This window comes from Zosterops lateralis (assembly GCF_965231275.1).
Source record: "Zosterops lateralis genome assembly, chromosome: 10".
NCBI lineage: Eukaryota > Metazoa > Chordata > Aves > Passeriformes > Zosteropidae > Zosterops > Zosterops lateralis.
The window spans coordinates 11,016,393-11,033,559 of NC_139770.1; the positions used below are offsets into that span (position 1 = coordinate 11,016,393).

The following is a 17,167-nucleotide window of genomic DNA, read 5'->3' on the forward strand; positions in this document are numbered from 1 at the left end:
TCCCAGGGTGAATCCGCCTAAAAATTGAGCTGGTGTTCACAAAGCAGTGTTTGACAGTCTGGGTTTGTGGGCTCCCTTGCAGCATTGCTGGTGTTAGATTAGCCCTGCTAGCAGTGGTTGGAAGGGGTGTTTATTTGCCACCTTCCAATTGTATGTCTGGAACTCTGACCTTCTGAACCTTTATTGCTTGTTTGGGGTCATGCTGTTATTCTTCGCTTCATCTAGCCAGTGTTCTGTGCTGTGGCAGGTGTCTTCCAGCCACAGGGATCTAGGCTGAGGCTGCACACAAACCCTGCTGTGCATCAAAGATGCCCTGGCAAGCGGCCTCTCTGTGCTCTGAAGAGAGCCAAGTCCTCGCTGGACATGCAGGATGTGGAAATCCACCTTTGGTTTCCCCTGTACTCAGTGAAGGCAGCAGGCTGAACAGTGGGGCACAGGTTATGACAGGAGACAGACTGGAGTGGGGCTTTTTTTCAGTGAGTTCTGCTCTCTGCCAATGGTCTCACCTTCATGGATCACTGATTCACCAACAGCTTGTGAGCCCTGTAATACCAAAACTTTGACACTTTCCTGTAAAGAGCCAATGCTTGTTCTAAGTGTGGCTTGCCAGGGTTTTGTCATACATCCAGCACTCCTTGGCTGATGTGTTTCCCCAGGTGACATGGCCAGCCAGCATCTGCAGTTGTGTCTGTCTTACAGAGCCAGGAGCTACAAGGACAGTTCTGGAGTGGCTCAGCAAGAGTTCCCTTCAGAGCACTACAGATCTGAGCTGGTCATGCACTTCATATCTCTTTTGTATCTCTCTTTTTGCCTTTTCCTTCTTTGTATGCTCCTCCCCTCACTCTCCCCCTCTTTATTTTTTTTAATGGGATATCTTTGGGCTTTCTCTTCCAGCTTTTCGACAAGGAACTCATGGCATACAGATGACATCTATCAAAAAAAGACGTTCCCCAGATGATGAGCTCTTGTACTTGCCAGTGAGTTCTCTCTATCTTTTTATTTGCCCTATGTTTAGTATCTTAGATGGTGACTCAAGGCTCACCTAGACTTCAGAGAGAACTGAGGAAGGGGCTGGGGTGTGAAAGAATAATTTTTATTTTCTTTAATCCTATCAGTTACTGATTTAAAATAGATACTCCAAATAAAAAAAATATTTAAAATCCCACTTGGTGCTAAGAATGGCTTATGCAATGGATATGAGAATATCTCAAGGGATCTTTCTGTCCTTGTAGAGACACTGTCTTTGAGATCTAACTAGGTTAGATCTCAACTAGGTCATTTCTGGGTCTGTGGCACATGACCTCTCTCTAGAAAACTGGGCGTTGCCTTACTAATAGGTGGATGCTTCGGTGTCTTTTATATGTGTTGCAGTTGTAATGCAGAAGTAGAAGTGAAATAGACTGTGTTAAGTGCAGACTTGGAAAGAGCAAGAAATATCTCTAATTGGCCATTTAGCTCCTTCCCATGAGCCTTGTTTAGTTGGATAAATCATAAATCATGGTGTGCTTGGAAGAGAAGGGAGAGCCAAACACAGCTCCTAGATTCATGTGCTGTCTTTTCTGAGGGCATGTGAGATTCAGCACTAGATCTGCTTATGTCTGAAGCAAGTAAACACATTTTCTGTCTAAATAGGTTGGATCCCAATGTTGCTATTGGCTGGCATAGATTCACACTGAGCCATATGACAACACCAAGATGTTCATCAGCCTGCAGTGTGAGATTATCACTCCTCAACATTATTTGCTGCACCTCTAGAACAAGGCTTATCAGTTTTATTGTGTGAGCATAGTGTATAAACAGCGTATTTGCATCCTGCTCTGGTTGTTTACTTGACATTACCTAAAACTTTCTAAGGTGACTATCAATGAAGTCTATAAATGCAATCCTTTAAAGCTTTCCTTTCCCCCCCAACCCCCTTTCCTTTTCCCATGATCCAGGTGAGGGGCCGGGAGACGTACGAAATGCTACTGAAGATCAAGGAGTCCCTGGAGCTGATGCAGTACCTTCCCCAGCACACGATTGAGACCTACCGGCAGCAGCAACAGCAGCAGCACCAGCACTTGCTCCAGAAGCAGTGAGTACCAGTGTGCCTGCAGTGTCAGTGCAGTGGGGAGAGAGGAGAGAGACACAGAAAGCTTCTGCACAGTTGTTCACTGGGACACGGTGCTCAGTTGAGGGCTGAGCAATGGGACAAAGCAGTCCTCCTTCCCCAGGTGCATGTCCTGGCTGCTTGCAAGGTCCCTCTCTAGTCTTTCATCCCACATATTTCAACTTTTGTTCCTAAAGGGTGAATGAGGATGGGCTCAGTGCCTCATTTCTGACTTCCAGCCAGAGTCCACAGCACAGTGAGGCAGAGCCATTGACAGCCTATGCTCAGAAACTTGCTGTGTGCGCCCATCCAAGGTGGGGAGAACAATCTGGGTGTACTCCTTTCCCATCAGTCCATGGGAATGGCAGCAAACATGGAACCTTCTCCAGAGTATCCATCTGACCATCTTGCTAACAGTATGGAAAGCTAGGAGTCAGCCAAGTGCTTGGGCCCCACTGCAGTGCATCTCTCATGCATTGGAGGGCTGGTGTCTCAGTGGTACAACAATACTTCAGATTGTTCAGCTGTAAAACAGGCAGCTGAAAGTGGAGAGCAAAGTTGAAACACAAAAAATTTCCTTTGTGGCTAGTGGGGACTTCAGAGCAAGGTTCTGTACATGCTTTTAAAGTCTTGTCAAAAACTGCACTTTGCCAGATGACACTTTGCATTGCTCAAGAGAAGTTTTCCATCCCTTCTGAACTCAGGGCTGCACTGGGATTGCTCTGGGTGCTGTAAGTGTGAGGAGGATGGGGGGAAGGCAGGCTGAATAGGTATCTGGGTTTGCAAAGCTTTGCAATCAGAGGCTTGGACAGAGAATGACTTCCCAGACGGCCGTGAGCAGTGTCATTCATGGGCATTGCTTCACCTGCTGTCTCGGGTGACAGAAAATAGCCCCGGGCTGTCGGTGGCTGCCGGCGGTAGTGCTTCGGATCTCGAGCGTTCCTGCTGGGAAGCTCTAACGTCAGGAGACTGTGGGTATAACTCATTCCTCTGCAGAGGTTAGCATGGGGCCAAGGCACCACATAAGTCCCACTTGAGCCTGTAGGGATTTATTTCAGTGCCTTGGCCTTGTCTCAGGACTTCTGCAATACCCCAGCTTTCTGCCAGACCTCTGCATGTGTTCACATTTCGACCTGTGTGTTTTTAGTGTCAGCTGGAGTCTTGTGGAGGTGTGAAAAAAAGCCTTCTGCCAAAACGTCTGGAGAATCCAGGGGCTCTGGACTCTTTTGGGGCACTTAAAAATCTAATTATTATTATTTACTTTTATCAGTCATCTGCACTGTTTGTATATAGTATAGCTTGTATTTACTAGCTCCTAGGCATTGTGGCCTTTGTGTGCTCTACTGCTTGTCTTCAAAGCTTCACCTGAACCACAGCCATTTCAGCTGAGAAATGGTTTTGTAAGCAGAAATGGACAGCAGCAGATGACAGCTTTCCCTTGGTGCTGACAGTTGGCTTTGCCATAATTACTTTTTTCATTCTTTCTATATCAGTAGGACGGGTTCCTAGCAAATGTGGTTGGTATTTGTGTTACCTTTAAGACCAGCATGTAGGAGTCCAGCCATTTAATTTAATGAAACGTCCTTTGGCATGTCTCCTGGCACTTGTCCAGGTATATACTCATTTTTCTCTGTTGCCTAGTGTGCTCAGATGCAGGGGAGAAAGATTAAGAGCTTTTAAAGGTGCCAGGAGTATGCAGAAAAATAACTTCTAGTGTTTGTCCAGAGCTGCTGCAGTTGTCTCTGCCAACAGACTGCCATCAAGCAGGGTTCTCTGTGCTGAATTCATACTCAGACAACAGTTTCTTAGGTGCACTTTGGGTTTTGGTGCTTTTTCCTCAATAATTCATGGTATGACTTAGTATCTGTAGGAATTGTGTTCAGAACAAAGGGATGTTTACGCTGAAAAGACTCTAAGATGCAATTGCATCCCAAAGAAGGAGCTTCAGTGTGAGTATAGGGAGAGCAACTGCTTTTACGGAATGGTTTGGATAAGGGCAGCCTTGCACGTAAGCAGGGTACTGGGAAATGTCTTGCTACTGCTTCCTTTGTCAGACTGGCCAAACTCAGGAGCACAGAGACTCATTTTTGAATCTGTTCTGACCCTTCACTTTGTATGCAGAGATGTATTTTAAAATGTTGGTCTCAGTTCACCCCTTTAGTTCAAAGCATGTGTGAAAAGTGGGAGCTGGGAAAGTGTGTGTGGTGTGACCAAGGTGGAATGTGTTGGAAGCTGTAGGTCCCAGCAGGGCTCTGTGGGAATGGAATGTTTGAAAGTTGCCTTTTGCTCTTCCTTCTCAAAATGGAGCAGCATCCACGTGTGCTCCAGAGTCACACCTTGGTGGAGGAATGCTGGATTCTTCAGTTTACTTTTCGGGGCAGTGGTTAACATGGAAAAGCTGTCCAGGTGTGTGGAAAGAGGTGTCCTTGTCACTCCTACAATGTGGAAAGCTTCAAAGAGTAGCAAAAGCAAGGTTGAAATGATTATGGTGAAAGGTAGTTTTAAAAATATAAACATCATCTTGGAAAACAGCTGCATAATGGCTCTAGTGCACATACAGACCAGCATTGCCTTTGGCAGGCCAGCAGATGCAGCTGTCTGACTGTTCTGGAATAGAAAGGACAAATCTGGTGACAATTGGTCATCTAGTGGAACACACAAGAATTCTAAAACTACAATGCTCCACATCATGCCAGACTACAATATTTCTCTGTCTCATCTCCTCTCTCTGCTTGCTCCTTTATGCATGGTTTTCTCTTATTTACTGTTATGCCAAGATAATACCTTCATGATCATAGATGGGAAGTTGTTGGGTTTTTTTTCATTTGGTTTCTATTCTTCCTTTTTCCTGGGGCCTGTACTTGAACTGCAGCACACACATTTATTTTAGAGAGTTCATAGTCTGCTACCGTTTGTGTAAAACATAGATTTGCCAGATGATTATTTCTGCAAGAGATATCAGAGGTGGCTCATGCTTTGGGGAGGCAATGTTTCCTCATTACCCTGCTGTGAAATATGTTTACCATCAATATTCCCAGGGAGCTACCTGCACAATTTTAAGGGTTTCTCTAGAAAATACTTTCATGTTGTGGGTTTCACCCTGCTGAGCACTGTTTTCAGAACTATCTGTATTGCAATTTTCCTACAGCAGAGAATCACAGAATATTTCAAGTTGGAAGGGATCCATAAAGTTCATAAGGTTCATCAAGCCCAACTCCTGTGATCGAAGGGTTTTCACAAAGTCTTTCAAAGGCTGCCAAGAAGAGAGCTCTTACATCCAAGTGGAATCTTGAACCCCAGCAAACATTTCTTTCTTATCAGCAGGGCTGCAGCTACGAGCCCACTGCCTGTCTTTCAGTCTAGTGAGCAGCACAACTCCTATTCCAAATGAGAAGGGAATTACACTCATTAGTAACCTGTGAGAGAACTGAGCTATCCAGTGCCTGGAGTGCTCCAGCTGAGCTGCAAGGAGCCAAGTGCTTGCTGTTGTGGGAAGGGGCTGCTGGGGAAGGTATTCTTTGTACCTTTACCTCATTAATCTCGCTTTTGGTGTGAAAGCTAATAGTGGATTTTTGCATGATTTGGTTTGGTTTTGTAGTGCTGTGCTTGCATGTGAACTCCAGGCACCTGGATAGTGTTCTCACTACAGAATGGCCAAGATGAAAGAACCAAGTAGAAGTGCTGTGTGGGCTCTGAGGATATGGTGCCCTCTGCATCAGCTGGTGTCCCCAGGAACCCCTCAGCTTTTCAAAGGGCAGTAGTTGAGCTGTAATCAGTATGGCCAATAGTCACTGTTCTCCCTCTCTAGCACCAGCTTCTGGTTTTGAAGTGATTGTAGTTAGACATGGACTCAATGGAAGCTGCTACTCCTCTTCCCCTTTGGTTGAATGCTTTTGTTCTTCCTGTATTTGTCACTGGAAACATTATCAGGGCCTTACTTGTACCCATGAGGCTAGGACAGAATCAGATTTCCCTATCAAATTGTTGTTTTCCCTTCCTTGCCAAGCACTCACTTGTGCCTGGGGCTTTCCAGCTTCCTAAATCTCCGTTACATGCCCTCACTGTAGGTGCTAAGACATTTGCTTTTTCCCTCTCTGAAAGCCCATACTGTGATCATGAAGGTGGAAAGTGACTGTTTCTCTCTTGGTGGCTGGCAAAGGGTCCTGTACATTCATCTTTTTCTTTTCTTTGGTTCCTTCTTTACAGTCTCCTTTCGGCCTGCTTCAGGAGTGAACTCATGGACTCAAGGAGAGACCCTCCCAAACAGACCGATGCCATCCTAAAACATTCCAGCCCCCCAAACCCATCAGTATATCCATAAACCGAGCTGGCAGGGTCACTTTGCCCAGCTGACAGGACTAGGAACAGTGGGGCAAATACACAGCCTGATAGCAGCAGAATGAATAGTGAGAGTAAACCTCTGAAGGGACTCAAACTTTGCAAAAACAACAGACACTTCTACAGACCTCTTAGCTGTAGCCCATAGCTTTGTGAGGTCGGGAACCATGATGTCGTCTGTCTTGGTGTAACTTTTTTTTCCCCTGTTTTTGTAATGTGTTGATACTCTTTTCTTCTTACTTCTGTATTTGTGAAACTGGGCAGGGTTTCTCTGAGCAGGTCTCAATTTTAAAATGCCTTTTGTCTTGTTTAAGTTAAAAAGTGTGTCCATGGACTGGGGCGTTGGAAGCAGAGGATGTGTGTTTAAATGGTCTCTGATAGTCAATTTGGCCTGTTTCGGTGCGGGTTATGCACAAATAGTGTAAGTAGCTGATGTATTTGTACTGCTGGACAGGGAGAGGTAATAATTATATGAACTGGCACTGCTAAGAAATCAATTTTTTTTTTCTGTAGAAATGCCCTCGACTTTGGCATCATGAGTTGTTTCCACTTATTTCCAACCTTAAAGAATCTGATGTAAAGTACATCAAAATTGTAAGGAAAGCTGTATGACTTTGACTTTGCACCAGCACTGCTGGCATTGATCCAGCTTTACTGAACTTGGAGAGTTCCTCCCGACTCTGTGGACTCGATCCAAGTGCTGGGCTGAACTGCACAGGTTGAACGTGTGGTAGAGTTGTAACAATATCCATGTGCCCTGTGTCCCTGTCCCTTTGCAGTTCAGGGTGTAAAGGGTAGAGGGTCCAAAAATCCCTAGTGCCCTGCCTGTGAAAAGGGGTTGGAGCTTTCCCCTTTCCTTACAGATATTCAGAAGTTATTAGATGTTACTTTACCATTTTCATCAACCCTGTCTTTTGCCCCTTCTCTCCAAGCTTCATAGTTCAAAGGAAAGCAGTCCCATCACATGTTGCAGTTGACTCAGCCAAGTGACCTCAGACTGTGTCCACCTTGCCCATTAATCCTGTGACCAGACGGTCTTTGTGTCCATGAAGTGCATCTGGGTTTAGCAACTCCTGCACAGAAGACTCTTTCTCAGCAAGGACTTGTAAATTCTTGCACTGCTTTTATCAAACTCTGTCTCTGAAAGCTATTCATATAGGGCTTGGCTAGGAGGGGTTTGTGTCAAGCCCAGACTGTCACAAAAGAGGAACAATCAAGAGGCAAATGACATGCCATGGAGTTAAGCTGGCCACGTTGAGCATGGCAGTGGATGTGGATACTTCCAGTGAGGGAAGAGAGATTTGAGGGTGGACATTTTGCCCGCTGAGAGGTGCTCAAACATCTTTACATGAAGAGCACCCCTGATGCTGGGAGAGAAGGGTTCTCCAACCCACACTCTCAGGCATTGCTTCTGAGGAACCCTCCGATGTTCACAGCAGCAAGACATAGAAACGTGAGGAATGTACTGAAGGTACACCAGGAACAATGGCTGGGGAGCAGAGATTGGTTGCAAATGCAAGTGATCAGCAGCTCCTGAAAAACTCAGAAGGCTGTATAAATCCTGCTGGGGACCTGTGTGCCCTGCAGTGCAGTCTGCTGGATTTATTTAGGGCAGATGCATACACAGCTCCAACAAACTTGAGGTTAAGCAGTGTGAAGAGAAGGTGCCTCCCAAAGGAGCAGGCCTCCTGGCCACCCACCAAGGAAAAAAAGCCTGATGCAGTCAGGGAAGATGCTTATCTCTGACCAGCACATCATCTGCTTCCAGGCAGCAGAGCAGGGATCTGAGCAGGTGATGACTCGTACTGATATCTCCTTTGGGAGCCGTATCCCATCTCTGGCTGTCTCCAATGTCTTAGCAAGATTTGCTCTACCATAGTAGTGTGGAAGAGGGCTGATGGAAAAGAGCCCCCAAAACTGGGGTTAAGTATATAAACAGCTAATTAAACACTAGCAGTGCCTGTTTCATACAGTTGCAGCTCTACCGTTGTTCCTTGTGTAGAGCTAATCAAAATCAAGTGCCTTGTTACTTGCCTAGAAATTCCAGGAAGTTCTTTGAGATCACAAAGCAGGTCACTATTGTTCTGTGCCTTTTTATTTGGGAAAAGAAAGGCCGTGTGATTCCTTTCCCTGTGAGAGGTGGGAACCTGAGCTGTTGATGCAGCCCAGACATAGTACTATGTTTGGCACTGTTTTCTGTTCTTCCAGTGAAGGTTTATTCCTGGATTTTTGCATTGTCTGATTCTGGATGGCAATATGGAAGCACTGTAACAGGGAAATACTGATCTATATCTAGAGCACTGCTCCTGGGCCTGTCCACCAGCAAGTTTGAGGAGGCAGCCCACCAGAAGATAGAAGGCATCCACAGCCTGCACTGGAAGATTCCAGTTAATCGTTTGATGTGGCCTCTAGGAAATGCCTTGTACTGTAATGGGCAATACAACATCTCAGACTTCTTCTAAACAAGAATGTAAATTATTTGGATCCTGCTGTTTTCTGGAAAACCTTTCTGATTTGTCCCACTTGGCTACAAGAGGATGATGATTGTGATGCTGATCCTAGTGGTGACTTGATTTGCTTTCCAACTACCAGGTGGTTATATTAGAAGGTGCTATTCTGTTTTTCTTTTATCAAATACCTGGAGCTGAAAGCAATTTGAGTTGCTTTGTTGTTTGTCCTCTGCAGATAAAATGAAAACTTTTTCCCAGCTCTCTCTTCATTGTTTCTTTGCCATGTCTGTGTCTTCAGGAATGTAAGCCTTTTCCTTTCAAGGAATAACCAAGTGGACTAATTGGGTCTTATCAGGTAGTCAAATTATATCAGCCTGTGTCAACTACTTGAGATATATACACTCCCTTTATTACAGCTCCATTCCCTGGAGAGCAGATTGCATCCATGGCCTGCCTTGAGAAACTCCCATACCTGAAATCTAAGGGGAGTCATTATTGCCACCCCTGTCCCTGTGCTGTAGTTCCTGTCTGCCCAGTAACTACTGGAGCTCCTCCTTTCCATGCTGCCAGTGAGGTACCAAGCCTTCAAACCACAGGAGTGATTGAAAAGATGCACTGTTGTTAGCTTTAGAATAGCAGCACTTTGGGATGTGGGAATCCAAGGGCATCTATCTGCTTTTTAGTATCCTTCTGCTCCATGGGCCTTCAAAGCAGATGGATGAAACTGGTTGTCATCTTGTGTCACTCGTGTGCGTTTATTAGACTGCATCAGTGACACCCAGCGTTATGCAGCCCTCTGGGAAACCTTGCTTTAAAAACCATTATCCATGGGCACACTGGCCTCGTGTGAACCTGGAATGTGATCCTTGGTGTGGCTTCTGAAACGGAGGGCAGACACAGAATTGGACAGCTCTGCTTCTACTTGAGTGTCTCTGTACTGACTGGCTCTGGGTCTGCAGGGTCAGCAAACTGTAGGCACAGGGGCTTGGGGGAAATCTTTAACTCTGAGCCTGAACTGCCCAATTGCATTTAATGACCCTTTGATGTCATTTAAGGCTGCTTACATGGCTGTGTGCTCCTCTAGTCCTCGAGGATTCTGGTCTGCTCAATCAGATAGTTGGTCTGTCCCAGCAGTTTGCTGCCTCTGGTGAAGGGCTGGTATCCAATGAGCTGGGAAAATGCAGAGTTATACGAGGTAGCCTGTGATCTGAACTTTGTTCATATATGGGACAAGGAAGTTCCTTCCTGACCTCTTGAGATGATCAGTATATGCCTTGAAGCATGAGAGACTGATTGCCCTCGTATGAGCTTGCATAACTACAAATGTTATTTGCTAAATAATTACATAGCCTCTTGAAGAGAGAAAACTCAGTTGCAGAATGTGACTCAGTGCCTTTTGTATCAGACTGTTCCAAGAAGTATAATAGTCTCTTAATTGAAGTCCTTACCTTGATATTAAAATGCATTTCATTGGCGTGGATATCAAAGAAATGTTAATGCTCTGACTTCTAATCTTTCTTGAGACTTCGTAAGTACAATTTTAACAAAAATCACTGTGCATGACATTCTTATATCTGTTTTAAAAAATCAAGGAAAAAAAGCAATATATTTTAAATGGCTCCTCAGATACCATGTAGTCCTTGTGCTTAATACCAAACCATTTTCTTGTGTTTCAAAGGCTCTTGCTATATTGATGTGTGACATTAATTTTCAATAAAATTTTGCATCTTGGTTTATCTTGCGACTTCTCTTTGGCTAGATGGCTTTCTGTAGGCCTTTTAAACATCTGTTCATATGATGGAATAGCTTAGTTGAAACTAGTGTAGGTACAAAGAACAATGCTTTTGTTTTTTGTTTTATTCCCTTGAACTTGATTGTGTTAGTCTTGGCTGTCATGAGTGTGAATGAGATAAGAGTGGAGTCCCTAAGCTATATGTTAAAGTATACATTTGTTTCCTAAAGTTTTGGGTTGGCTTGTGTTTGATTGTTTTTTGTTTTTCTTTTACCCCCCAAGTATTTTGTAGTCTCCTAATTAGCTCTGCTGAGATCACTCTTGGTGGTGGAGGGGGCAAAGATGGTCCCACTGCTGCCCTCAAACAATGCAACTCAGTGTCTTTTGGGAAGCCGTTGTGGATTTGATTTGGAATTTTGCTGTGTTCATTGACCTCCTGACTTGCAGATCATGCAGATTTTGCCATAAGAAACCCTTCAGGTGTGTATTAATTTTACCTGAAGCTCAGTTAAGTGCCTGAACCCATGAAGCAGAAATACTCATTGGTCCTAAATCCAGAAGCCTTTTAGGCTAAAGGGCCATGTCGACTTGAATTTCATGGCTGGCCTCAACTTTCATAATTGGGGAACTGAAATCTCAGATCTGAATCATTCCCTTCACTCTGAAAAGTTGGGTCTGAACTTCATGGCTTGGTTTCACTTCCCCTTGGGAGTTGCTGCCATTGTTAATATTAATTTGTGAAGCTTCTTGTGCTTTCCACTTCCTTGAGTCTGTGAAGTTTGCTGGATCTTGTCCTGCATCTTCACTGCCAAAGGACGGTTCACACCCTTCTGTACCTCCTGTAATTGTGTAATTAGGTAACATTTCTTCAGGGCCTTAGATACTCTAGCCTGTTAGCATAGATGTTTTCTCCACCCAACACTGCAAGTCTTGAAAGTGCAGGAAGCAGGAGACAATGTAATTGTATGGAACTTGACCTTGAGTGCTGAAGGTTTTAATAAATTGTCTAGGAATAAGCCTTTTCTTTCCTTTTACACTTTGCTTATTTGGAGTAATAATTATTCTATTTGCATAGAAGAAAAGCTAGTTCCCAGGAATTGGTGTAACCAGTTATACCCAGATGGGAACAAGTTTCCCAGTGGGAAATAAGATGGGAATTTGCCCTTGGACACTCACCATGGGGTCAGTGTGATATGAGTGCCAGGCTCTGTGGCAAGCTGGGCGACCTCTGCTCTGCAGGGTGACCATGGCTAGAGGGTACTTGTGCCTGGGAAAGCAGGCATATTTCCCAAACCTTTGCTCAGTCCTACAAATGCCCCTGGTGTCAGAGAGAGAAAAACCTGCTCCCTTGTGGCATGGTGGGGCTGTGCCAATTGTGCTGTTGGACGGGCTTTAATGATAATTTTCTGCATATCCCACATAAGACCCCACTCCAGATGGGATGCCACAGCCGTAACTCGATCTGGGAGCTGGGCTGGCATTCAGAAGCAGCCCAGTCTTGGCAGTCTGGATCACTTACATGGCAGGAGTGCAGCTGGGACCCTCGGGGCTGGGCAGCAGGGAGCTCTGGCAAGCCTCTCTGGCCCACTCCATGAATATGCTGGATGGACTTGAGGGAGGCTAGTGCTGTTGTCAGGTGGTAGCAGGAACCTGATCCTTTTTGCAAGCAGCCTGCAGAGTTTGGATACCAGATTTGCCTTAACACCAGGAAAAGCTGCCTGTCGGCATCCCAGGCAGCTCTGACCATCTCAGTAGTGGTTCCTGGAATGGTGCATGGAATCTGTCTTGAGCAAGGAGCCTCTGGCTGTTACATATGCACCTGAGAATGGCCTGATTATATGAATCACTAGGAATTTTGGAAAAAACAAGGTGATAAGCATGACCCAATCTGAAAACTGTTTCTGCAGTCAGGTAATAGGGGTGTGTAGGATGGTTTGAGATAGTTTCCTCGGTTCTTGTTCCTATGAAAAAGTCTTTGACCTCAAGGAGAGTTTAACTTAAAAATACTCTTCAAATCTTGGCAGGTGTTTGCTGGCTTTCCATATATTCTTTTCAACTGAAAATCTTGTACAGACACTTCTCCTTAAATAAAAAGTTTCAACCAAAAGTTAAGCTTTCCTTTTTTTGGTACTTCACTCTTTTAAAGTGGTGAGAATATCTGGGAAACCCATTATTTCCTGCTGACTCATTCTCCAGTGATCTTTATCTGTGATGCTCCTACACTGTCAGTGATCCCACTGGCCATGTAGCCCCTTGGGTGCACACTCTCAACAACCAGCTGCTGTGATCCCTGTCCTAACATCTCCTTGGTTTGCAGGACCTCCATGCAGTCACAGTCCTCCTATGGCTCCAACTCTCCACCACTCAGCAAAATGAACAGCATGAACAAGCTGCCCTCGGTCAGCCAGCTCATCAACCCCCAGCAGCGCAATGCCCTGACCCCAACCACCATCCCCGACAGCATGGGAACCAACAGTAAGAAACTCTAATTCCTTCTCCTGTTCCCTGCCTGCTTCCTGCTAGTCTGGACAAGGAGACTTGGCATCTCCACGTGGCTGGTGTTAAGCTGGAGAGCCTGGAGTCATTTGCTGTAAACCTACAAAGCCAAATGAATATTGCTCACTGGTGTGCCACAGGGCAAGGCTTCAGCATCCTGCTCAGAGCCTCACAGGGTGAACAGAGCTGCTTCTTGCTGCAGATCTAGCTGGCTTCACTGTCCTCTGGCTTTCAAGACTTGTTTCTTCTTCCTTTCCCAGCAGAGGAGATGCAAACGTTGGCAACATTTTTTTCCCTCGGTTCAATTAAGACAGTTCTTAATTTCAAAGGAAATGTCTCACAGTTCTGTTCCTCCTGGCTGCTGCTGTGCGCTCAGCAGCCCTGTAAATCCAGGATGACAGACATGGTTGTGGGGGCTGAGTTTTGTTGGGGCTTTTTTGGTTTGTATTTTGTTTTTTAATTTATTTCAAAACAGCTGTACTCTTGCCCACACCTGTTGCTGAGCCCCTTCTGGTGCTCTTGCTGTCTCTGAAAACAAAGCTGTTTGGCTGCTGCATTAGGTTACTCTGCTGGCTCTGTCCTGCTCCTCTCCTGTGGCAGGGCAAGCCAGGGTTTCTATCCAGGCTGTCTGGGAGGGAAGGTGACATGAGGGTGGCACTTTCTCCTGTGAGGGGAGAGCTCCAGAAGGACTGTCTATCATCTGGTCCTTGCCCCTTTCTGAAACTTCCCATGAGCTTGCCCTGTGCAGGGTTTTACAGGGCATTTCAGGCTGCTTCTGCTGTGGGTGCTGTCCTTGGGTGCTGTGCTGGGGGCAAAGCTGAGGTCTAGGCATGCCTGGGTAACAATGTGCTCCTCCTTCTCTCCTGCAGTTCCCATGATGGGCACCCACATGGCCATGACCGGTGACATGAATGGCCTCAGCCCCACGCAGGCGCTGCCTCCTCCCCTCTCCATGCCTTCAACGTCCCACTGCACCCCCCCTCCTCCATACCCCTCAGACTGCAGCATCGTCAGGTGAGCAGAGCAGGCTGCCCAGCACACTGCCCACACCAGGGGAGCAGAACCCTGGGCTAGGAGCCTGAATGGTCCTGGAGCCTCGGATCCCATGGGGCCCTTGGCAGTCCTGAGGCTGGCACCCTCTGGGCACCGAGCCTCAAATCCCCACCTCTGAGCAGCTGAGAGAAACAGGGATGTTAGGACTGCAAGAAAGCTGAGGGATGCAGCATCTGTTGGACTGGTGGAGTTTGAGGGTGCCAGGCTGTCTTGCAAACATTTCTTGGTTTTCTTTTTTCCCCTCTGGCCACTTGACAAGCTATGGCTGGGGTCAGAAGCCCCTTTGCCCTTTGTGAGGTCAAACCAGTTGAAAGATGCTGCCCATAAATGAGGAATCCTTTTCACTTAGGGAAGAATGTGCTGATTGGCAGTGCATGATGTGTCTGAGCCCTAGACCCCATGCCTTGCTGAAGCCCTCTGTGCATGCACCAGGCTGTCATGGGCTCAGCCACCTTCTGGATGATGTGACCTGGCAGGAGGATCTGTGTGAGCCCTCCTGCCTCAAGACCCAGGCTGTGCAGCACCAGCTCTTGACTAAGGCCAGATGCTGCCATGAGGGCTGTCTGCTGGTGCTGAGCTGAAGGACTCCCTCGTTTGTTTGATGTGGCAGTGATATGGCTTGCTGGCCTGGGATGTCTTGGACAAGGTCAAGCCAAGGGTGAAAGCTTTGTTTCCTGTTGCTGCAGATTGGCTGAGTGTTTGGTTTTTCTGTGGTTTGGGCTGTTGCAGCCAGGGTGATCCTATTTTCTCTTTCCTTCCTTCCTTCCTCCTCTGCAGCTTCTTAGCGAGGTTGGGCTGCTCATCCTGTGTGGATTATTTCACGACCCAGGGGCTGACCACCATCTATCAGATTGAGCATTACTCCATGGAAGTAAGTAACTCCTCACCATTTCCTTTGTTTGCACTCTTGGCCCTGCTTTAGGAATAGGTCAGAAATCAGACTCAGTATACTTTTATTTTTACCTGGTTAGTTTGATTTAAGGCTGTTGCACATAGAGAAGAGATGTTGTGAGGTGAAGAGAGGCTGCACTTAAGGCCAGCACTGTAACTGCCTTGCCTGGCACAGAGAAGGAGCATCTCCCCTTCCCCACCTCTGTCTGTCTGAGCCCCCGAAGTGGCCTCAGCCCACGTGCCTGTTAATTCTGCAAGGCTCGGTTTCAGTTTACACCTCACTTGCCTGCAGACAAGTAGGCTCTCCTGAAGTGGTCTGCATTTCCCCCTTCCTGCTTCTGTTTTCTGGCCTTAGCTTAATCATTTTCCCTTGTCACTGGCATCTCATCCCTGTTTGCTATTTTCCCCTTTTTTACTTTTGCATGGCTTTAGCTGCAGGGTTGCTGCTTCCTCTCTGGGGCCATTGCTCACTTCTGAGCTGGCTGTCCCATATATTTTCCCTTTGGAGACTTTGGGAGACTGTGTTGATTTTGCTCCCTAGGATGGGCTGCCTTCTTTCTGCTGCTGCTCTAATTAGAAAAGCTGACCCAAATTAACTGAAGTTGGTTGCTGATTTTTTCAGAAGCTGATACTGTGTGTCCCAGAGTTTAGGTAATGCAATCCTCAGGTTTTGCACCAGGAATGATGGGGCCTCAAAGTAAAAGTTTTCTAAGGCTATGTGTCTGTTACTAAATTTGGTTATGTTACAGTAATTAAGACAGTTCCTATAGAGTCACACGGAGAGCTCTGAATATTGGAGCTCAGGCTTGGACTCTAGAACCCTTTTGCGGGCTTTGAAATAAACATGGACATTTTCAAAGCCATTGACCTTCAGCAGCCCAGCATCCCCCACCACTGACAGCCAGCAGATCTCCCTGAGGTTGCCATGGAGGTCTTGCAGTCCAGTTAAGCTTCTAGCTTTAGGTCACCACATCTTATGCATGAACAAGTGTTTTGTGCAACTTAAAGATAGACTTTGTGCCTTTGCTGCCTCATGGCTGCACATGCCTGTTCCAGAGTGAACCACCACTCCCAGGAGTAGTGATTTGTCTTCTGCTGTGCATCGTGGCCACCTGGGTTTTATCAGCTTTGGTGGCTCTCAGTGGCCCAGAGGCTGCGTTCACTCCCGGAGCCCAGCTTGCCCCAGCATTCCCTTGCTAAGCCCCACACCTTGCCTTGCAGGATCTGGTAAGCCTCAAGATCCCGGAGCAGTTCCGCCATGCCATCTGGAAGGGCATCCTGGACCACCGGCAGCTCCATGACTTCTCCTCCCCTCCCCACCTGCTGCGCACCCCCAGCGGCGCCTCCACGGTGAGCGTGGGCTCGAGCGAGACGCGCGGGGAGCGGGTGATCGACGCCGTGCGCTTCACGCTGCGCCAGACCATCTCCTTCCCGCCGCGCGACGAGTGGAATGACTTCAACTTTGACATGGACGCCCGGCGCAACAAACAGCAACGCATCAAAGAGGAGGGGGAGTGAGAGCCCCGGGCTACCCCCTCCACCCCGCCCCGGCCACGAACTGCTCAGCCCTTCGTTTGTCTTCCTTCTGCTTGGTACTGCACCCCCGGGCAGAGGGCGGAGGGAACCTTCTTGTGTGCTCCTGCTAGGTCATGCCCTGGGTGCTGTCTGGGTTGTGCTCCTGGACTGCAGCCTCCACCACAGCTCTTGCAAGGGAGAGCTGAGCAAAGTGGGGAAGGTGGGTGGTATTTCCTTGACAACCGTTGACCTTCTTAAGAAGGCCGACTTGTTTTGAGTTTTCCTTTTGGGGAGAGGGCTTCTTTTCTTGACTTTTGAATCTTCACACACCTTTGTGGCTGCCCTGACCTGCAAACATGTTTCTCTCACCCGACGATCCCACTTTGAAAAGCAGGAAGGTTAAAATAAAATTCTAAAAAAACAAACAAACAAACAAAAAAAAATCCCTGAAAAAAAACCCCAAGCAACCAAATGTACCCCAACAACAAAACCAAATGCAAAAAAACCAAAGCAACCCAACCCTGAACTGACAGTTTATCGGAAAAATAAATGGGAATCAGTCTGCTGAACGTTGCACTTAAACAGCCTCTTCCCATGGAGCTG

General features: G+C 46.7%; 1 protein-coding gene across 7 annotated transcripts in view; it reads left to right on the forward strand.

Moving 5' to 3' along the window:
* Positions 1 to 16,567, forward strand: part of TP63 (tumor protein p63) — a gene marked incomplete at both ends in the record, with an annotated part of 98,970 nt that extends 82,403 nt beyond the window's left edge. For 5 of the 7 annotated variants that reach the window (XM_083869073.1, XM_083869072.1, XM_083869075.1 and 2 more), the window contains 6 exons: positions 895 to 977; positions 1,938 to 2,074; positions 12,927 to 13,084; positions 13,975 to 14,119; positions 14,936 to 15,029; positions 16,271 to 16,567. In XM_083869073.1, coding sequence (XP_083725199.1) covers positions 895 to 977; positions 1,938 to 2,074; positions 12,927 to 13,084; positions 13,975 to 14,119; positions 14,936 to 15,029; positions 16,271 to 16,567 — 914 coding nt within the window. Of the gene's footprint in view, positions 1 to 894; positions 978 to 1,937; positions 2,075 to 6,295; positions 6,411 to 12,926; positions 13,085 to 13,974; positions 14,120 to 14,935; positions 15,030 to 16,270 lie in introns of those variants that run through there. The other 2 variants (XM_083869077.1, XM_083869078.1) reach the window with 1 other exon arrangement.
* Between the last annotated feature and the right edge of the window lie 600 nt (positions 16,568 to 17,167).